Source organism: Entelurus aequoreus, linkage group LG14 (assembly GCF_033978785.1).
Source record: "Entelurus aequoreus isolate RoL-2023_Sb linkage group LG14, RoL_Eaeq_v1.1, whole genome shotgun sequence".
Taxonomy (NCBI): domain Eukaryota; kingdom Metazoa; phylum Chordata; class Actinopteri; order Syngnathiformes; family Syngnathidae; genus Entelurus; species Entelurus aequoreus.
Window position 1 is genome coordinate 48,526,526 of NC_084744.1, and position 24,425 is coordinate 48,550,950.

The following is a 24,425-nucleotide window of genomic DNA, read 5'->3' on the forward strand; positions in this document are numbered from 1 at the left end:
GCTGTCCACAGCAGATTACTAGGTGTAAGATAAATACTTTATCTTCTTGGTTATTGTAACGCTACATGTTTGACATTATTTAAGACTTTATCGTGTCCGGAAAATGACAGTTTGCCTTTTCTGTGGTATTAATGAGATTTAAAGGACTGTTGTTAGTCCGATGTTGATGTGATAAAACCTCTTTCTTGTTTGGAAGATACATACAATTGTAACTGTTATTTCTTCGTGCACATAATAAATATTTATAAAGTGTTTGGATGTATTAATTTATGTAAAATTTTAATTAAATGTAATATTGCCTGACAAAAAGTGGTTCAACGTAATATTTTCATATTGACACATCTCATATTTACACACGCATATTTTACTAGAATACCCTTATGAGCATTACATATATCAAAATCAAGTACCGTACTGTACTTGTTGACATACTCTTTACAAAGCTAAAATCTATCCAAACGACCACTTTACTGCTGCCAAAAATGGATTTCAAGTAATATTTTGATACTGACAAATCAATATTTGGCAGCAGCAAAGTGGTCGTTTGGGTAGATATTTGCTCTAAAAAGGGTATTTCAACAAGTAAACAGTACAGTAGGTACTTGATTTTGATATATGTAATGCCCATAAGGGTATTCTAGTAAAATATGCAGAGATGAAATGTGTCACTGGCCCTCGTCAGCCAGAGAACTTTGCTTTTGGGGCTGCAGCAGTAAAGTTTAGATCCATGAAGGAAAGAAGGAAGTGAATGAATGTTTATAACTGAATAAACATACATATGCTTAAAAATTTGTTTTCTTTTATATTATTTTTTTAATGAATTAAGTAACATTTAAGACAACCTTTTTCCAAAACAATATAGACTGTGAGATATAACAGGATAATGCATACATTTATTTGTTTTCAAAACCGTTACAAAAAAGTGGAACCCCAAAAACTTACTGTGGAACCCCATTTTTATGACTTGATGGGGTCCCATTTTGAAAATTGTATCGGAAGAGTAAAAAGTTGTATCGCTACACTCATGAACATTTCATATCATGCTTATCGTGATCAAAACCATCACAATTATCATTATTATTGTGGTATTGTTGAATGTGCTCTAAAAGTACTTATACACAAACTGAAATATTTTTACCTAAAATCTTTTCACCTAGTATTTTTTTTAAATAGCTAAAATAATAGACACATTGTTAGAAGAGCCACTATTTTGCATGTTTGTGTTTCTTTCGCTTCACATTTTAGTCTTAGTATTTTATCTGTTTTAATGGCTTAACTTTTGTTGCTTTGGTTTGTATTGTATTGTAGCAATTTAAGATGTATTTAAATGAAAAGTGTGTAACGAATAAAGTATTTTATTATTTCTGACAGGCGTTGTGGCGTCCTACTCTGTTTGGCGGTCCTTGAACGCACCGTCAAAACACCTCTGTCTTGTATTCCTCGGAGTATGGAGGGATCACTCTGTGCTAAGAGAGCACTGCTTGTAGGTTCAATGTGCACAATTAAATTCTTAATTGCTCAGACAGTGACGTGTTTATAAACGTTTAGATTGGGGTAGGTTGTTTTTTAATGTCTTTTTCCCCCCATGTTAGCATTTAAGGTAGCAACCAGGCACCAGTTAGTCTGTGAGTTTATCAAAGTGCAGTTATCAGTCACGGTTATTCGATCATTTTAAATTAAAACGGTAAAACTATCTATCCATTTCTTACCGCTTCTAATTGAATAAAAAAACAACTACAAATAATAACTGACTAACTAACTAAAATAACTACCATTATTCAGTGATAACTAAAAACAAAACTATGAAGATGAACCTTGTGTAACAACACCCAGAAAATAGAAAGTTTCAAATAAATCACTGAAGACCCAAAATTAATGATGTTGATTCATATGATGAGAGGAAGACACAGAGAGAGAAAGAGAGTATATACCTAAGAGGAAGAGGAATTCTATTAACAGGAAGCCACCTCTGTAGATCCTGACCATTGGCCAAAAGTCAGCAATTGGAAACTTGACAGCTCCTAAAAAACAAAAATGAATGTATGACTTGAAAGATGAAGAAACAAATACAAATGTTTTAACTAGTGGTGCAACAATACATGCTTCTACATCAAACTGTTCGATATTACAGTGGTCTCGGTTCGATACTGCTATAAATCAAAGAATCTGCAAGTTTATATTAACTTGATCAACTTTTGATAAAAATCTGCACTTCACTACTAAGTCTTTGGCTGCATTGCCAGGACAGTAAAAAGTAAAAACCTGTACATCACAGAAAAACAATAACAGTGTACAACAAGATGAAGATTGGCATTAAGATCATGTCTTGGTACAAAAAATATCCACCAAAAATATTGTATGTTTTCAATGTGTGTATTTGTATTTATTTGTTGCAAAAAAAATTGTTTCGGTGCCAACACAACTTTTTCTACAATGCTTTGGCTGTGTTTTGGCTCCATACAGGACCAGGGAGCTATCAATAAAGCTACACCTACTTGATGCTTCTCTCTTCAGTGGAAAAGTCCAACTCCTCTCAAGAAATTCCATAATTTCATCAAGTAAAGGGTAGCCCGACTACGTGTGAACCTCTCAACCTCTTCCTTCCCTACCAAAGAGGTGAACTTCCAAGGCACCTGCCCTGGACCGTTGACACACATTGCACCCTTATGCTTGATTTATAATCATCATTGCTTCATAACTGAACAGCTTCATGTATCGGAAATGAGTGATTTTGGTGTCCTTTGCGGATATTGGTCATTTATGTCATAACATATAATCTTGTCAATAAGTTCCAAGTGTGGTGCACTTTTCTTAATCTGGAGTCCACATCTGTAAGACTCAAATACAAATTAAAAAAGGAATAAATACGAGTGGCAGAGTATTGTTTTTATATATGCAGGGTTTTTCCTGCGTTCAAAATTGCGTGGCGGCTGCCCCCAGCCAGAGCGATTGATATCGCTCAACACAGCATAAAGCTACGGCTGTGTTGATTGAGCGATTGATGTCCCTCTGCAGCAGCTACGTATTTTAACTGCAGTTGCAGCGTTGCGCCACTATAGAAGCGCTATATCGACAGCAGTGAAAGACCTGAAGCAACTACCAAAAAAGAAACAGATCGAATAGTGTTTTTTCCCGCTACTTGGTGCATAACGTTGACCGCCGTAACAAGTGGATTTCTGCCATACGGAGCATAATACGGAGGGATCACTGGACTCCTACAGAACACTCCAGACTGTGCTGTAATCATTTTGTCTCTGGTAAGTGAACACAGCTAGTAGTGTTAGCTTTGTTTCCTACCTTTTCTGACTATTTATAATAGATCTATTGATTGAAGAATTTATTAGAAGTTTAGGATCAGGTAGAGTTTCATGACGGTACAGATTGACTGGTACAAGGTCAACTAAAAGGAGTTACCCCAAGAAAGCATTACAAGCATGTCGTGTTTATTTAAAAAAAAGTTTCCTCCGTGTCAGAGTAACGTTTATGTTTTTTAGCATTGCAGATATGGCAGGCAAAATCAGCCACTACTTTAAAAAGCGATCTCGCGAGAAGGAAAGTCAAGAGTCCAGGTGAAACAGAGCAAATAAATTAATGTAACAGGCAGTTAAAACGTAATAATTCTAATTGTTCTCCTCTAGGACCAGGAGGCGTGTGGGTCGGATCACAGCTGACTCTTCTCACCCTGGACACACACTATTCTCCCCTCTCCCCTCAGGCAGGAGACTACGCTCCATTCAGACCCACACCTCCCGCCACCTGAACAGTTTTTTCCCCTCGGCCATCAGGCACATGAACAATAACTCCTAACAATAGCTCCTTGAATTCCTTCTAAGTCTATAACAAGATCTGATAGCTCAGTTACAGCTCTTTTTATTACCAAATATGTGTTATATGTGATTTATGTTGCACGATTGCACCTAGAAAAATTCCTAGTTTGTGAACCCGTTCTCAAACAATGGCAATAAAACTATTCTGATTCTGATTCTGATAATTCATGGTGGTGACAACATGTGGAAATGTTTGTCCACAGAGCACTTGAAGGCTGCTTCAGAATCATCGATGTGTGTGTCTCAAGCAAAAGTGGCCCCACCACACAAGCTATGAGCCCATCATTCTCTTATGCAAGCGCTTAGGCCACAGATGTCAAACTCAAGGCCCGGGGGCCAGATCTGGCCCGCGACATAATTTTATCTGGCCCGCAAACACCTGGAAATGCTATGTGTCAATAAAGTACTTAATATTTTCTCACTAAATGTAATGGATTTTTTAAATTATGAAAGAAAAAATATATGTACTGCTTGAAATTGCATGCCCTTTCAAACTTTAATAGTATGCATCATTGCAACAAATATTACAGTACTTTCCAAACATTTTTTGTCTAAATAAAAATAAATACTTAAATACCTGCTTGACTTAGGATTTTACAGCAAACCACCCATCAAATAAAAAAAATATGACAATACAATTTACGGTGTTCTTTACAGCATATTACTGCAAATTAAAAAAAAAAATTATGCCGCAAGGTCAGGATTGTACCACCTCTGCCTCAATTTGAGCCAGGAAAAACCCTGATATGAGACAATCCTGATATTACATAACACATTATACTACAGGATACTTAAGTGTATTGAGATGAACGTCTGCGTGTTTGTGTGAGGTAACAATAGTCCGAATCAGGGGTTCTTAAACTTTGTGGAGTCCGATGAAAGTGAGAGGAAGAAGGCTGTAAGGATTCAAATAGTCATACCTTCTACAGACACTAAAAAGACAACTACATTGAACAGTAAGTCGTTCTGCAGTTTAAAAGTGTGTGTGTAATACCTGTAATGACAACGGTGACCATTAAGACGAGGTACACTCCACAGTAAAGTCCAACTCGAAAGGTGGTCCAAGCAGGAGCCGGCTGAAAGAAGAGAGAAATGCTTAAACAATCATTTTAACGTAGCAGTAGAGTGGAAAAACAAGTTGACTTCACACGCTTAATTGTGTGTCATTGTATCCATTTAAGCATATCCAAATCGTAATTACAATCAAACACAGTTTAAACATCACAAAATGCCACAAATGCAGTCAGCCATTTTAAGCTCTGAACACCTTATCCGTACTGGAAATACGCAAAAATTGAAAAGAGATGTGCTGTTTTTCATTCACAATCTTTATGTAAGACAAGAACACAAATGTTTGGCTTTTTCCATGCATTCCAAGTCCTAAATAAATAAATACATAAAAAGTCTGCTAACAATGTAGTCAATGGGGGCTCTCTATTTTGCCCACAAAACCCTCTAAATAACCATCCAAAACCCGCCAACAATACTCTGTATACATGTCGTGACCTGAATATTAACCAAAAAACACTCATCTGGATAACAGGAGGATTTAGCCTTGAATCTAAAAGTTGTTCATCTGTGACATTCAATTCATACCCAGAGATGGAGACAAACACACACAACCAAAGAGAGTGTCTGCAGAGAGACGTTCCCTTGTTAACCCTTTGTGTGCATCATGATTAATTCTTCATATAAACAGGAAGATATTGACATCCTATCAGTCATCATTACAGTGAGAGCAGACATTGTACAGTAGGATATCATTTTATTATGTTGTAGTTTGTATATCTTGTTTAGCACTTAGCAACACTGTTACATGATGCTTAGTGTTTCACTAAAACTGGATTTGTTTAGCACAGCTTCTAAAACTTGGAGATCATCCTCCTTATATTCAGGTTCAAAAATATAAGTTTTTTGATCATCATTTTTCCCAAAGTAATCGTTGTTGGCTCTCACAAAGTCTGCACGATTAGAATTTTTGTTGATGGGTAAAGGATCTGTGGTTACTCCTCTATGTCATTATCTCTCAAAAAGGCTCAGGAATCTCTGTGAGATTGACACAAATTTGATCATATCTATTTACTCGCAAACTTTGGAAGTCTTAGGTGTCATAATCCGATATATATTATACAATATAGAGGCAACTTGTTTTTCCACTCACCAGTCCTTTAAATCGTAAGTGTCCACAGGGAGTCCACAAAGTAATAACAGCGCTTCACTTCTTCCAAATTTTGTTATGTTACAGCCTAATTCCAAAATGGAATACATTACTTTTTGTTCTCTAAATTCTACATTCAATACCCCATAATGACAATGTGAAAAAGCTATCTTTAAAGCTTTTTGCAAATGAATCAAAAATAAAGAATGAGGAAGTAAGTATTCACAGCGTTTGCCGTGAAGCTCCAAAGGGAGATCAGATGCATCCTGTTTCAACTGATCATCCCTGGGATGTCCAGCTAAGGTGAATTCAGTTGATTGGACATTTTGGTAAGCCTTGTTATTGACATTCCTGCTGTTGTGTGTGATTCATGTACATGCCTCCATGTTGTCAGTGAATAAGCATTGTTGCAAAACATTCCCTCATATGTTTGGCTGTGTTCAACCTGACAATGTATCGATACACTTATTTATCTGAAAGCCTGGCATTTTACCAAGACTGTGCACAGGAGTAACCGCAACATGCGTCTCTGTGAGGGACTGACCTGTGCAGCTCCTAAAGGAGGTACCCTCAGCCTCTTCATGGCTTTCTGCCTGTCACCTCCTTCTAACTCTGTTGTGACCAATGCCTAAAGGGGAGCAAAAATGGTTACATGCAGGTGACCACCACAACAAAAATGTAGCCTAGTTTAAAATATTTACTCTCATACTGAAGATTGTTAACTCTATTGAGCAATACAACTATAATCTGTTGTGGTATTGCGGACATTCTTTATTTTCAGTTCAGTGTTATTTATACTGCTGAGTTGCATGCAATAAATGGCAATTATTCAACATGGCTACTGTTTATCCACCTGTTGCAATCCAAATGTTTTGCTGATCTATAATTCATTTTGTCTCAATGGTAGAGAGATTTAGCCTTTTTCCTGCTGTCCAGCAATGTTTCACCATAAATTCCGGACTATGAATGTTTTTTGTGACCAACAAGTATGTGCTCCAATCACTCTATCACAAAAAAATAAGAGTTGTAGAAATTATTGGAAACTCAAGACAGCCATGACATTATGTCCTTCACAAGTGTATGTAAACTTTTGACCACGACTGTATATGTTTGTTTTTTTTTAAATTAGTTTTTGAAAAGTATGAATCGATTTAGAATCGGGGTGAAAAATAATTGTGATTTGGACGTGAATCGATTTTTTGCGCACTCCTAATGATAACTTGTAATAGGTTTACCTCAGTCTCAGAAATAAGCTGTGTGATTTTCTTGCAGGTGTAGAATGGCGCCACTTCCACATGGGCAACTCTCCAGTGGGCTCCCCGAGGTGTGTCCAAAATCTTATCATGCTTCTTCAAGATCTTTCTGAACCCTGTGAAATTTAGGTTCTACAGGAAAAACAAGCACCGTAAGACAGAGTGATTAATGCATATTACAAGCAAGCGGACAAACATTTAAGTGCAACTCCAGCATATCTGACTGTGCGTGTTCTAGAACATAAAATAAACAGAAATACGGTATTTTGTGATTGGAAAATACAGAGGGGAAAATAATTATTTCATCTTCTGCTGATTTTTTGTTTATCCTCTTTTGAAGATATAAAGAGTACATGATTTTATAGGAAGTTTACTTCAACAGTGTAAAACCAAAAAAAATTATTCAGGATATTTGTATTTGCACACGTTTGAGGACCACAGGAAGGAACAAAGAGCTGTCAAAAAACTGCAGCCTGAAGTAGGAGCTAACTGTCTTCATTTGACAGCATTTTTTAATTTCCTTTCAGGGTCATGAGTCATTTAACTACGCGGGTGACGATACACTTAACTCAACGAGAGGAGACGACACACAATATTTGTTTTTTCTCTAAACAAGAAATATCCTGTTTAAATATCGCAAGATTTTGTGAATATATAGTAGTAGTAGTAGGAGTAGTACCCAAAACAAAAGTCAAGTAGAAGGATAAGTGATTTTGTACACACATATACATACATACATACATACATACATACATACATACATACATACATACATACATATATATACATATACATACATATAAATATATACATACATATATAGTAGAGATGTCCGATAATATCGGACTGCCAATATTATCGGCCGATAAATGCTTTAAAATGAAATATCGGAAATTATCGGTATCGGTTTCAAAAAGTAAAATGTATGACTTTTTAAAACGCCGCTGTACGGAGTGGTACACGGATGTAGGGAGAAGTACAGAGCGCCAATAAACCTTAAAGGCACTGCCTTTGCGTGCCGGCCCAACCACATAATATCTACGGCTTTTCAAACACACAAGTGAATGCAAGCCATACTTGGTCAACAGTCATACCGGTCACACTGAGGGTGCCCGTACAAACAACTTTAACACTGTTACAAATATGCGCCACACTGTGAACCCACACCAAACAAGAATGACAAACACATTTCGGGAGAACACCGTAACACAACATAAACACAACAGAACAAATACCCAGAACCCCTTGCAGCACTAACTCTTCCGGGAAGCTACAATATACACCCCCCGCTACCCCAAACACCCCACCCCTCACCTCAACCCCCCCCCCCCCCCCCAACGCCCACCTCAACCTCCTCATCCTCTCTCAGGAGAGCATGTCCCAAATTCCAAGCTGCTGTTTAGAGGCATGTTAAAAAAAAATAATGCACTTTGTGACTTCAATAATAAATATGGCAGTGCCATGTTGGCATTTTTTTCCATAACTTGAGTTGGTTTATTTTGGAAAACCTTGTTACATTGTTTAATGCATCCAGCGGGGCATCACAACAAAATTAGGCATAATAATGTGGTAATTCCACAACTGTATATATCGGTATCGGTTGATATCGGAATCGGTAATTAGGAGTTGGACAATATCGGAATATCTGATATCGGCAAAAAAGCCATTATCGGACATCTCTAATATATAGACATATATACACATATATACATACATATATATACATACATACATATATATAATGTATATATTTATATTTATATGTATATACATATATAATATATACAGTATATGTATATACACATATACATACATATATATATATATATATATATTTATATATACTCTCTATATATTTATAGTATGTATACATATACAGTACATAATATACACATATATACAGAGTGGGTTTTGCACCTGGTAGTTCTGCAACAAGATCAGACTGAGGTAGAACTCAGAGAAGGCCAGTTGAAGGTCCTTAATGTTTCTGTGTTTGCATCGTTCTTGCTGTGATAGGGTAAACACCGTTTTCCTCCTCCGCAGGCCATTCCCATTTGTTGCAATCTCTCTCTGAGCATCCAGTGATGACTGCAATTCATTCTGCAGAGTGGCAAACCGCCGCTGAGCCTCGGCCAGCTTTTCTGCAAGACACATGAGAACAAGCAGGAAGCATATTTTTAGTCAATAACATCTTCTCTGGAACAGTTGGCGTGCTAATCTGACTATGAGGTTGAGCTAACAGGAAATGGTATTACCTGAGTAAAATGTGTTAATCTTGGCCAGTTCTTTTTCACACGTCTGGAAGAACTTCTCCTCAAACTTTGCATAGTACCTTTTAACGGTGTCCTCGTCTGTGACTACACAAAAAACATTCCAAATTAGCCAGCAATTACAACTAGCAAAATAATAATACAACTATACCTCGAAAATAAGACAGTTTTGTATTTTACAGGATGTGCTGGGAGATATAGCTGAAAACTGTATCACGATGTAAGTGTTTGATATCGGTAGATAAACATTTTTATTTCAAATGTAACTTCCTCTGATTATAATAGCTATTGAGGCAGAGAGGAAATGTCAACACAAGCATGAAAAACACTCAAATAATGTAGACAAAATTGTAAAATCACATTGAACACTTAACAATAAGCTCCTAAATTGAAGGTGCGAAAATAAGGAATATGTAAGAAATGCTTCATAAAGTGTAAGAAAATAGTGCAAAGTGTGAAAAAGAAAAAAATATTGAACAAATTTGTTGTTATTCCAGACTATAAGCCGCTACAATGGTGCGGCTAAATTATTGATTTTTCTTTGCTGACGGCCATAATGCAAATAGTTTTCAATTAACACACGCAATGACATTGAAATGGTGTTGTGATTAGTGCTATGGCGCCATCTTTTGGACGAGTTCACTCACTGCTGTTGGGTGAATGTGAATTACTGCTGTTTAAAGCTTTGAACCGGAAGTAAAAGTGCAGTTCCGTCTTTTAATCGTCTTCTACTCGTATAGATTCTTCATTCATCACTCCAAGACACGTTTGTAAGTTTTACAATATAACTAAAACAATCTATACTTAACCGCCCCATTTGTGAAGTTGTAGGAGTGTTTTCATGCATATTTGTACGTGCTATCGTAATGTAATGAAGATAGCGTCATTAGCATTAGCTAATATGCTACAGTATTATTAACTTACAATGGCATTCTTTTTGTATTGTTTCAGTTTCACAAATTCCTCAGTAAATTCCCCAAAACGTCACCGTGGAGTTATTGAGTCTGTTTAGCTGATTGGAGAGCAAGCTTGCACAGCTAGTGGGTCCATGACGATGACTTCTGTTTTGTTTGATCAGCCGTTTCAGACACCGTTTGGAAACAATTAAGGTATGTAATTAAACATTTACAGAATATTTCTGTGTAAATAACTAATTTCACAACATCAGAGCTTGAATTTTAGCCGTGGCACGACGGCATTTGCTGCGATGGCCCTTGTGATTTGCATAATGCCCTAAAAATTTACCAACATTTACGGCAACAACATGACCTTTTACTTCTTAATTAAGTAGGGATGTAACGATAAACGGTATAATGATAGACAACGGTAAAATTCCAGACGGTTAGTAACACCGCTTAAATTTTTATTTACCGAAAAGCCGTCATTTAGTAATGCATTTTAGGCAACTGCTTACTTCCTGAATACTGAAGGGCCGCAGAGTCTGCGCATGCGCACTTGAGCCGTTCGGCTCAGGAAACATGGCAGCCACTCCTGGACTTTGTTTTGAAAATGTTCCCTCCGAGCTAACGGAGCCGATCTCTTCGTTTCAATCGCTTCTACTTCTGTGGAGTCTCGGTGTGCGATTAAGAGCGCAAGGAAGAGAACAATATTTGATGTTGCAGTTTCATTTTGAACGTGCAGCTGGCATCCTTCCGTCAGCTGCTGGGAGACTTCCGAAGGCGATGTGTCGGGAACATTGTCACGACTTGTTTATAAAGTTTGTTTACTGGGATGTTTACTCGTCCTTTATTTAACTGCTAACTTTGTTAGTGTTCCAATAACATCAATACTAGCTAAAATGTTTTGTCATCTCATCGAATTGAACGCTGGTTGAGTTGTCGGTGAGGCACAAAGATTGTGTGTTAGATATAAGGTATCACTCCTCTTTATTTTTGTTGGCCAAACTGTTGGTTGTTGTTGGAGAACAAAGCTTGTTTATTTGACTATCTTCATTAGCCAAACTGCTTTGTCTTTTATATTGATATCAAAAAGTAAACACCATATTTTTCTTACATTTCTTGTTTTTTTTCATTCCATCCATCCATCCATCCATCTTCTTCCGCTTATCCGAGGTCAGGTCGCCTAAGCAGGGAAGCCCAGACTTTCCTCTCCCCAGCCACTTCGTCCAGCTCTTCCCGGGGGATCCCGAGGCATTCCCAGGCCAGCTGGGAGACATGGTCTTCCCAACGTGGCCTGGGTCTTCCCCGTGGCCTCCTACCGGTCGGACGTGCCCTAAACACCTCCCTAGGGAGGCGTTCGGGTGGCATCCTGACCAGATGCCCGAACCACCTCATCTGGCTCCTCTCGATGTGGAGGAGCAGCGGCTTTACTTTGAGCTCCCCCCAGATGGCAGAGCTTCTCACCCTATCTCTAAGGGAACCCCGCCACCCGGCGGAGGAAACTCATTTCGGCCGCTTGTACCCGTGATCTTGTCCTTTCGGTCATAACCCAAAGCTCATGACCATAGGTGAGGATGGGAACGTAGATCGATCGGTAAATTGAGAGCTTTGCCTTCCGGCTCAGCTCCTTCTTCACCACAACGGATCGATACAGCGTCCACATTACTGAAGACGCCGCACCGATCCGCCTTTCGATCTCATGATCCACTCTTCCCTCACTCGTGAACAAGACTCCGAGGTACTTGAACTCCTCCACTTGGGGCAAGATTTCCTCCCCAACCCGGAGATGGCACTCCACCCTTTTCCGGGCGAGAACCCGGAGGTGCTGATTCCCATCCCAGTCGCTTCACACTCGGACGCGAACCGATCCAGTGAGAGCTGAAGATCTTGGCCAGATGAAGCCATCAGGACCACATCATCTGCAAAAAGCAGAGACCTAATCCTGCAGCCACCAAACCAGATACCCTCAACGCCCTGACTGCGCCCAGAAATTCTGTCCATAAAAGTTATGAACAGAATCGGTGACAAAGGGCAGCCTTGGCGGAGTCCAACCCTCACTGGACTTACTGCCGGCAATGCGGACCAAGCTCTGACACTGATCATACAGGGAGCGGACCGCCACAATCAGACAATCCGTTACCCCATAATCTCTGAGCACTCCCCACAGGAGTACACGGTCGAATGCCTTCTCCAAGTCCACAAAGCACATGTAGACTGGTTGGGCAAACTCCCATGCACCCTCAAGGACCCTGCCGAGAGTATAGAGTTGGTCCACAGTTCCACGACCAGGACGAAAACCACACTGTTCCTCCTGAATCCGAGGTTTGACTATCTGGCGTAGCCTCCTCTCCAGTACACTTGAATAGACCTTACCGGGGAGGCTGACACACACATACATATATATATATATATATATATATATATATATATATATATATATATATATATATATATATATATATATATATATATATATATATATATATATATATATATATATATATATATATATATATATATATATATATATATATATATATATGATCGACAAACACTTCCCCAAAGGCAACACCCTAAGAAAAGTATTCAACAAGAACATTAAATTGAGCTACAGCTGCATGAACAACATACGACAAATCATTTCAAACCACAATAAAGCAATTGAAAAGGAGCCATATATATATATATATGATCGACAAACACTTCCCCAAAGGCAACACCCTAAGAAAAGTATTCAACAAGAACATTAAATTGAGCTACAGCTGCATGAACAACATACGACAAATCATTTCAAACCACAATAAAGCAATTGAAAAGGAGCCGCCCACCACCAGGCAGAACGACTCCAAAACCGACAAAGGCTGTAACTGCCGCAAGAAACCTGATTGCCCTCTCAACGGGGGGTGCTTACAACCATCAGTCGTTTACCAAGCAAAGGTAACACGCAAGGACATTAACACATCCGACACATATGTAGGATTAACTGAGGGAGAATTCAAAACCAGATGGAACAATCACAGGGCCTCGTTCAGAAGCAAAAGCCTGCGGAACACTACGGAACTCAGCAAACACATTTGGAATCTCAAAGACAATAATGTTGAATATTCAATAACATGGCAAATTCTTGCATCCAGCACACCTCACAACAGTGGTAATAAAAGATGCAACCTATGCTTAAAAGAGAAACTGTTTATTATATACCGTCCAGACTTGTCATCCCTCAACAAGCGCAGCGAAATTGTATCAGCATGCCGTCACAGAAGGAAACACCTCCTAGGTAACACATGAGCCAATCACCACGCCCCCACGCCTGCCTGTACACACCCGCTCTGTGCCCTATATAAACCATGGTATGTGAATGCTTCCATTAAAATCTCCTGAGGATTGAGGAAACCCCTCATGAAACAGGCCTGTAGAGATGAAACAGTCTTGTGATTTTTTCCCACACATATATATATATATATATATACACACACAGTATATATATATATATATATATATACACACACACAGTATATATATATATATATATATATATATATATATATATATTATATATATATATATATATATCATACTTGCCAACCTTGAGACCTCCAATATCGGGAGGTGTGGTTGGGGCGGGGGGCGTGGTTAAGAGGAGAGTATATTTACAGCTAGAATTCACCAACTCAAGTATTTCATATATATATATATATATATATATATATATATATATATATATATATATATATATATATATATATATATACTTGACTTTCAGTGAATTCTAGCTATATTATATATATATATATATATATATATATATACATATATATATATATATATATATATATATATACATATACATATGTGACGGTCCACAACTGTATGTGGCAAAATGCAGCTCCACACTGCTGTCGCTTCAACATATCACTGGCACCAGGTGGATTATGAATTTATTTTATTACAGTGTCCTGCAAAACAGTGCAAATTGTGAGACTGTGAGTCCACTTGGGTCACGGGATTATCAATTGGAAGTCGTCACAGTTCTGAGCACTTCCCGCAGGTAAAGTACATACCACTTCTCGCCAGCAACAGGCGCTGTTGCAACACTTCATTCATAATTTAATCAAGCATAATGAACTACTGTTTCTACACCGTTACATACATATATATATATATATTGATTTTATTATATAAATAAAAGAAATACTTGAATTTTAGTGTTCATTTATTTACACATATACACACACACAGCACTCATCTACTCATTGTTGTACTTGAAAGTACAATGTTTTGTTAAGGGTTGAATTGTCCATCCTCTTTCTATTCTCTGTCACTATTTTTCTAACCATGCTGAACACCCTCTCTGATGATGCATTGCTGTGTGGCACGCACAAAAGTGTTTTCATCAAATGCACGAGAGTGTGGAATCTTCCATCTCTCCCTAGCATGGCCCAAAACCGGTCAATCCTTGCTTCCTGGGGAAGATCTTCCCTGGCAAGCAATTGGTACTCCAGTACTTGTACCCGGAGGCTTGTCAGGTCCAATCGCAGCTGCGGCAGACTTTTTTTTTTGGGGGCGTGGCCTCCAGCTCCGGCTGAATACCGGGAGTTTGTCGGGAGAAAATCTCTGTCGGGAGGTTGTCGGGAGAGGCGCTGAATATCGGGATTCTCCCGCTAAAAACGGGAGGGTTGGCAAGTATGATATATATATATATATATATATATATATATATATATATATATATATATATATATATATATATATATATATATGTGTGTGTGTATATATATATACAGTATATACCAGGGGTCGGCAACCCGCGGCTCCCGAGCCGCATGCGGCCCTTTGCGGCTCAGCTGCATACTTGCTGACGCTCCCGATTTTTCCGGGAGACTTCCGAATTTCAGTGCCTCTCCCGAAAATCTCCCGAGCAACAATATTGAGGGCGCGCCGTGATGGCAGTGCCTTTAGCGTTCGATTTTACACTATCTGCGTGCCGGCCTAGTCACATGTTGTATGCGGGCTCTGCCCTATACACGTAAGTGACTGCAAGGCATGCTTAGTCATCAGCCATACAGTTTACACTGAGGGTGACCGTATAAAACAACTTTAACACTCTTACTAATATGCGCCACACTGTGAACCCACACCAAACAAGAATGACAAACACATTTCGGGAGAACATCCGCACCGTAACACAACATAAACACAACAGAACCAAACCCCCCAACCCCGCCCACCTCAACCGACGCACGGAGGGAGTGGGTTGATGTGTGGGGGGGTGGGGTTTGGTGGTAGCGGGGGTGTATAATGTAGCCCGGAAGAGTTAGGGATGCATGGGATTCTGGGTATTTGTTCTGTTGTGTTTATGTTGTGTTACGGTGCGGATGTTCTCCCGAAATGTGTTTGTCATTCTTTTTTTGTGTGGGTTCACAGTGTGGCGCATATTTGTAACAGTGTTAAAGTTGTTTTATACGGCTACCCTCAGTGTAACCTGTATGGCTGTTGACCAAGTATGCCTTGCAGTCACTTATGTGTGTCTGCAGAAGCCTCATACAACATGTAACTGGGCTGGCACGCTGTTTATACAGGCTGTAGAGGGTGCTAAAGGCATTTCCATCACGGCACGCCCTTATTATTGTTGTTTGGGTGAAAATCAGCAGACATCCGATAGAATAGTTGCCCTGAATTTCAGGAGTCTCCCGGAAAAATCGGGAGGGTTGGCAAGTATGACCCTGTCAAGCGCCATTCATATAAAACTCGCGGGGCGCTCTAACATTAAATGTTCATATTAAGGTGCGGGCCGCAAAATAACGTCTCGCGGGCCGCGTGTCTGGTTTATACATAGCACAAAGCAAAAAAAAACAACTTTGTATGCAGTGTTATTTCATTTTAAATTTCAAAAGAGTTTTGTGGCTCCCATTGTTTTCTTGATTTTGTGAAACGGGTGAAAATGGCTCTTTGAACGGTAAAGGTTGCGGACCCCTGGTATATACACACACACACATATATATGTGTATATATGTGTGTGTGTGTGTGTGTGTGTGTGTGTGTATATATATATATATATATATATATATACACCTTGGTGCCCTAAAATATGAGCCCTCCTTTAAGGCAACACTTGCCTTGACCTTAAAAAGTTAAAATTTGAGGCCTGCAATATATATATATATATATATATATATATATATATATATATATATATATATATATATATATATATATATATATATATATATATATATATATATATGTGATTTATAGTCCAGTAGAAAAATCTAAAATTTAGTGGGTGTTGCTGCTTATATACTGGTGCGCTGTATAATCTGGAAAATACGGTACGTGTCTATCCCGATTGGTATCATTTTATCGCCCAGCATCCCTTTGAGTGTACGTGACATTTGCAACGCAAAGAAAGACCAAGATGCGAGACAAGACCTCAGCCTACCACACAAAAGCAAACATTGCAAAACTTTGTACAATGTTATCATTTAAAAATGCATGGATCAGAGGTCCTAATCCATGCTTTCATCACATCCCGCATTGATTATTGGAATGTTCTCTTATCAGGTCAGGTTGGGTCAGCCTAAAAAAGTAAAAATTCTGCCGCCTGCATTTTGACTGTAGCTGAGGAAATATGGTATTATTATATAATTATAGCATTATAAACAGTAATATATTATTACGGTACTCCTGCTGGCTTCTCTTCATTGGCTACGTGTTAGAAAAAACTGACATCAAATCCAAACCACACGACCATAAAACATTAACATTAGCTGGTTGTTAAGAGTATGAATTGATAAATCAGTGTTTCCCACACATTCATTTATTTGTGGCGGCCCGCCACGAAAGAATTACGACCGCCACAAATTTAAAAAAATAAATACATTTAAAAAAAGTATTTTTTTATTTTTTTTTGTCCTGTCCAGCTTCTCAGGCAAATCATATAGTTGATGTAGATGCCCATATAGGCATCTACAAAAGAGAAGTGTAGGATACTTCTCTTGTTGCCTTATTTGTATTTGACCACTACTGTTTTCTTTTTATTTGTTACTGACTGTGGCAGGACACCTCTGCCTCTGTTTCACTTTATGTTGCTGGTAAATAATATGGTTGTAGTAGGAGGCTAAAGTTAAATTATTTAGTATGCACTAATTAAAGGGGCAGAGCTTTAAGAGACATTTTAGCTTTTATATTTTATAAGATATATTTTTTGTAAGAACCACAATTAATAAATATATTTCAGTGAATAACTTATTGTTCAAATCTGTAATAAATATGTACATAAAGTGTTGTAATTATATTGTAAAATGGATGGATGGATGGATGGACGTTTAAAACAAAACTGTTATTATTAATTAGTAAGTATACATTTTTTTAGCCTTTTTAGAGAAAATCATATAATTGTAGTAAATTATGCAAATTACTCGATGATGTCATGGTGACCACGCCCATAGGCACGCAGGTATCTTGGCAGTTTATGGGAAACACTGTAAATATAGTCTACTATTTGAGCACTATTGACAAGTGATGTACCAAAAACTTGACCACCGAAAAAAGACTTTGATCACCGAAAACCGTGCCGCCGACACCGGATGTAAACAAAAAACACGCCATTGTCTGGAGCGTTGTCAGCATGTCTGCGATGTGGACGTGATTTTTATATATATATTGCAGATATACCCGCGGACAGCCATCTACAGAATGTGCCAATTCTAAGAGAATAGTGGCGGCTTTTAAAGAGAAAAGTCCAACTGGAGCAGCGCCAAGCAAGTGTGACGTCATGCTCGCCTCTTTCGTCAGGGATATCGAGGGACAGAAGTAGAATATCTAAACACGACTACATTCTACAATAACACCAGAAGATGCAAAACCAAAAAAAACTGATTAAAAGTCTCTAGACAGTTGAAAAGATATCAAGAAAGTACATTGCACAAAAAGCAATTGAAAATATGGCAAAACGATCAAAAAAATAATGTTAATATTGATTAATTATAATTTGTTTTTAAATGTGTGTATACATTTTTTTAGCCTTTTTAAAGAAACAAATATATCAAATTTTGCAAATTACTCGATGACATCATGGTGACCACGCCCATAACCACAGGTATCTTTGCATTCTAGGGGGAACCCTGCGGTCTGGAAATGATGCTCGTCCCCACCGAGACCGCTAATACTACACCGCGCTCACCCTTCAGATCACAGCGGTAACTTCATGCCACTAAACCTGCAGAAATAGTTCTTCTCAGGTTTCTCTAGGTTTACATTTTCACACTTTGCACTATTTTCTTACACTTTATCAAGCATTTCTTATGTATTCCTCATTTTTAAGAGCTTATTGTTAAGTGTTCAATGTGATTTTACTACAAACCCTGTTTCCATATGAGTTGGGAAATTGTGTTAGATGTAAATATAAACGGAATACAATAATTTGCAAATCCTTTTCAACCCATATTCAATTGAATGCACTACAAAGACAAAATATGTGATGTTCAAACTCATAAACTTTATTTTTTTTTGCAAATAATAATTAACTTAGAATTTCATGGCTGCAACACGTGACAAAGTAGTTGGGAAAGGGCATGTTCACCACTGTGTTACATCACCTTTTCTTTTAACAACACTCAATAAACGATTGGGAACTGAGGAAACTAATTGTTGAAGCTTTGAAAGTGGAATTCTTTCCCATTCTTGTTTTATGTAGAACTTCAGTCGTTCAACAGTCCGGGGTCTCCGCTGTCGTATTTTACACTTCATAATGCGCCACACATTTTCCATGGGAGACAGGTCTGGACTGCAGGCGGGCCAGGAAAGTACCCGCACTCTTTTTTTACGAAGCCACGCTGTTGTAACACGTGCAGAATGTGGCTTGGCATTGTCCTGCTGAAATAAGCAGGAGGGTCCATGAAAAAGACGGCGCTTAGATGGCAGCATATGTTGTTCCTAAACCTGTATATACCTTTCAGCATTAATGGTGCCTTCACAGATGTGTAAGTTACCCATGTCTTGGGCACTAATACACCCCCATACCATCACAGATGCTGGCTTTTAAACTTTGCGTCGATAACAGTCTGGATGGTTCGCTTCCCCTTTGGTCCGAATGACACGATGTCGAATATTTCCAAAAACAATTTGAAATGTGGACTCGTCAGACCACAGAACACTTTTCCGCTTTGCATCAGTCCATCTTAGATGATCTCGGGCCCAGAGAAGCCGGCGGCGTTTCTGGATGTTGTTGATAAATGGCTTTCACTTTGCATAGTAGAGCTTAAACTTGCACTTACAGATGTAGCGACAAACTGTATTTAGTGACAGTGGTTTTCTGAAGTGTTCCTGAGCCCATGTGGTGATATCCTTTAGAGATTGGTGTCGGTTTTTGATACAGTACCGTCTAAGGGATCGAAGGTCACGGTCATTCAATGTTGGTTTCCGGCCATGCCGCTTACGTGGAGGGATTTATCCAGATTCTCTGAACCTTTTGATGATATTATGGACCGTAGATGTTGAAATCCCTAAATTTCTTGCAATTGCACTTTGAGAAACGTTGTTCTTAAATTGTTTGACTATTTGCTCACGCAGTTGTGGAAAAAGGGGTGTACCTCGCCCCATCCTTTCTTGTGAAAGACTGAGCATTTTTTGGGAAGCTGTTTTTATACCCAATCATGGCACCCACCTGTTCCCAATTAGCCTGCACACCTGTGGGATGTTCCAAATAAGTGTTTGATGACCATTCCTCAACTTTATCAGTATTTATTGCCACCTTTCCCAACTTCTTTGTCACGTGTTGCTGGCATCAAATTCTAAAGTTAATAATTATTATTTGCAAAAAAATTTTTTTTTATCAGTTTGAACATCAATGTTGTTTTTGTAGCATATTCAACTGAATATGGGTTGAAAATGATTAGCAAATCATTGTATTCCGTTTATATTTACATCTAACACAATTTCCCAACTCATATGGAAACGGGGTTTGTATTTTGTTTACATTGTTTGAGTGTTTTCCATGCTTGTGTTGACATTTCATTTTCTTTCGTTGATAGCTGAGGGGAATTTAATCAAAGGAAGTTACATTTTAAATATATATATATGTATATATATATATATACATATATATATATATATATATGTATATATATATATATACATATATATATATGTATATATATGTATATATATATATACATGTATATATATGTATATATATATATATATATATATATATATATATACATATATATATACATATATATATATATATTTTTTTTTTTTTATAAATAAAAAATTATAAAAATGTTATCATTTAATATATTTTTCCCCTGAATAATTGTATCACTATGTGGAATTGAATTATGGAATGGATTAAGCAAAGAAATCAACCAATGTACTAATATGGTCCAATTCAAGAAACTCTTCAAACTTAAAGTGTTTACAAAGTACAAAGAAGAAAAAACATGATAAACATTCTGAATTTATTTCATCCATCCATTAATTTTCTAGATAATCTTATTTATCTCACCATATACTGTGTATATATATAATTTACTTCACTAATCATTATATATTCATTTTTAATGTGATTACTTATGGAGTATACTGTGAATAAATTGAGAACAGGAAGTGAACAAACGTGTTAACAACTGCTACGTAAAGGAAAAGGAGTAGGATTAAATAAGCTCTGCTTATTCCTACTCCTTTTTGATCAAGTTGAATACAGAAACTGGAAATTGGGATGTATTGTGTTGTATGCATGCATGTTCGATTCAGACTTAAACTCCTTGTCCTTATTTTCGATAGGTCATTAAAAAATCTATAATTATCTATATCGTTTGATATAAAACACATATATTGTGATACAGTGTTCAGTCCTATCGCCCAGCCATATTTGGTATAATTGTATTATTGTCCTGCCTCGGTTTGAGTCAAAATAACAAGAAAAATTTAAAAATTAAAAAAAGAGAGAAAGAGAGAAATAGGAGAATAGAGGAGAAATAATACCTTCTATTGATGGGGCCTGGTCCTGAGCAGCATATAGCATCTCTTTAAAAGCCTGACAAAACACAAAATAGGACAACATTTATGATCAATACAGTGTCTCAAAGCACAAATGTCCTATTATTTTCTAAATATTGAACATTGTGTAACCTCCAAATGTAGTCTTGATGATGGGAAGAGTATAGTAGTATGGGATGGAAAACATAAGTAGAAGACAAGTAGCTAATAGGGTTGTACGGTATACCGGTACTAGTGTAGTATTGCGGTACTAATGAATCAAAACGGTACTATACTCTGTTTGAAATTTTTTTTATTTTTTTTTACAGGCATGACGGCGCATCGTCGTCACGTCATGACATTGCTGGTTTTACGATCAGAGGAGCATGTTCGGCAGCGCACACACACAGGGTACTTACAAGCAAACACAGTGTGTAGACAGAAAAGAGAGAACAGACGCATTTTGGCTTAAAAACTGACAATAATGGTGAAGTTTTAACACTGAAACGCCTTCAGGAAGAGGTGCTTTAAAACATGGCTAGCTAGTTAGCGGCTAATGTCCAACCGCAATCGGCAGTGTTTTAGCTACTCCTAAATCACTAATCTTCGCCTCCATGGCGACAAATAAAGTAAGTTTCTTACAAGTATCATCCCTGCAGGACGAGGAATAGCTAGACATGCTTCACTACACACTGTAGGAGGATACAACAGCTCATTGGCGTCACAATGTAAACAAATGCCATGAGTGGATCTACACCTGACATCCACTGTAATTATACCAAGTACAAGAGCGTATCTAGTCGATTCTACTATGATTACATCAATATTTTTTAGCGTCACAAAATCTTTTATTTTTAATTTTTTTTATTCATATTATATTCATAAACACAGGAAATACGTCCCTGGACACATGAGAACTTAAATTATGACCAATGTATGATCCTGTAACTACTTAGTATCAGATCGATACCTAAATTTTAACCTAACTTTAACTTTAAATTTTTGGTATCATCCAAAACTAATGTGAAGTATCAAACAACAGAAGAATAAGTGATTATTACATTTGAACAGAAATGTAGATAGAACATGTTGAAACGGAAAATAACCAGATATAAACAGTAAATGAACAAGTAGATTAATAATCAATTTTTACAGCTTGTCCTTTATAATTTTGACAAAATAAGAGAATGATAAATGACAATATGTCACTGCATACGTCAGCAGACTAATTAGGAGCCTTTTCTTGCTTACTTACTACTAAAAGACAAGTTGTCTAGTATGTTCACTATTTTATTTAAGGAAAAAATAGTTCTTTGATTGCAATAAGAAACATATGTTTAATGTACTGTAAGATTTTTTGTTGAAATAAAGCCAGTAATGCCATTTTTTGTTGTCCCCTTTATTTAGAAAAGTACCGACAAGTATCGAAATACATTTAGGTACCGGTACCAAAATATTGGTATCAGGACAACCCTAGTAGCTAATGATCAAAAGCGTAACAAAAGTTTTCAAGTAGAGTGGGGGTTGAGTCTTGGCACGGGGATGGGTAAGAAAAATATACATTTCATCGATTATGGATCAATATTTTTTAAATTGTGCAATTCTGATTCAACATATAATCCCCCCTCCCCGCCTCATGGGAGTCTAACACATGAAGAAGCATCAGCAGTAACACATTTGGCTAACATTAGCTTCCATCAACCAGCCGTCCAGGGCAAAACAAAAGAAACTGAGGCACTTAATAACATTACATCTTCACCAGATTCTCTACAAACCGTACTTTTACTAGTAACGAGTAATCTAATTAATTACTTTTACCTACGATACAACGTTTGATGACACGCTACAGCAGTTGTGGTTGTATGTCAACAAGGCAGGCAACTAAACGCTAAAATGACCTTGATATTAAAAAGGATGAGGAAACGTCACACAGCAAACAACGTGTAGGCCAACTACACAAGTGGACAAGGAGACAAGACAGCCATGGAAGCGCAATCAATCTCTTTGTTTAACTAGCGCCAACACAATCCAGTGAAAAGATTAAATAGAGCTGCCATAAATGCTCGCAAACTGCCATAGCTGAGCTACGAAACACAGCTGAGCTAATGCTGCTCTGTCTGGACGCTGATGTCCCACGTCACTTCGCAACAGGCACCACTCTCAATTGCATATGCCAGATAATTTAAGTTTTTTTTCCCCAAGTAACATATTAATTACTTTTCCTGATATATATTTATTCTGAAGAGTAATTCCGTTAATATTTTAATTACCGGTTTTTGTTAAGTAATGAGTAGCTATAATTAATTACTATTTTTAAAGTAATTTTCCTAACACTGCTTACAAACAATAATAAGTAGCACAAACAAATGGCGTTACTCTAGTTTTTGCTAAACAAAGGAGCCAACTTCACTTAGGTCAATGAGTGAAAAGTCGGTGATGTCCATACTTGCCAACCTTGAGACCTCCGAATTCGAGAGATGGGGGGGCGGGGTTGAGGTGTGTGTGTGGGGGGGGGGGGGGGCGGGCGGGGGGGGGGGGGGGCCTTGGTGGTAGCGGGGGTGTATATTGTAGCCTGGAAGAGTTAGGGCTGCAAGGGATTCTGGGTATTTGTTCTGTTGTGTTTATGTTGTGTTACGGTGCAGATGTTCTCCCGAAATGTGTTTGTCATTCTTGTTTGGTGTGGGTTCACAGTGTGGCGCATATTTGTAACAGTGTTAAAGTTGTTTATACGGCCACCCTCAGTGTAACCTGTATGGCTGTTGATCAAGTATGTCTTGCAGTCACTTACGTGTGTCTGTAGAAGCCGCATACAACATGTGACTGGGCCGGCACGCTGTTTGTTTGGAGAAAAAGCGGACGTGACGACAGGTTGTGGAGGACGCTAAAGGCAGTGCCATCACGGCACGCCCTCAATATTGTTGTACAGGTGAAAATAGGGAGAAATTCGGGAGAATGGTTTCCCCGGAAGATTTTTGGGAGGGGCACTGAAATTCGGGAGTCTCCCGGAAAAATCGGGAAGGTTGGCAAGTATGGTGATG

The 24,425-nt window shown here is 37.9% G+C and overlaps 1 protein-coding gene across 2 annotated transcripts in view; it reads right to left on the minus strand.

Moving 5' to 3' along the window:
• Nucleotides 1-24,425, minus strand: part of LOC133664974 (xenotropic and polytropic retrovirus receptor 1 homolog) — a 74,068-nt gene that overhangs the window by 32,794 nt on the left and 16,849 nt on the right. For both annotated transcript variants that reach the window (XM_062070084.1, XM_062070083.1), the window contains exons 2-8: nucleotides 21,394-21,445; nucleotides 9,494-9,595; nucleotides 9,156-9,379; nucleotides 7,221-7,370; nucleotides 6,530-6,613; nucleotides 4,822-4,903; nucleotides 1,932-2,021 (exon numbers count right to left, since the gene is read on the minus strand). In XM_062070084.1, coding sequence (XP_061926068.1) covers nucleotides 1,932-2,021; nucleotides 4,822-4,903; nucleotides 6,530-6,613; nucleotides 7,221-7,370; nucleotides 9,156-9,379; nucleotides 9,494-9,595; nucleotides 21,394-21,433 — 772 coding nt within the window. In that variant the 5' untranslated portion in view covers nucleotides 21,434-21,445. The remainder of the gene's footprint in view (nucleotides 1-1,931; nucleotides 2,022-4,821; nucleotides 4,904-6,529; nucleotides 6,614-7,220; nucleotides 7,371-9,155; nucleotides 9,380-9,493; nucleotides 9,596-21,393; nucleotides 21,446-24,425) is intronic.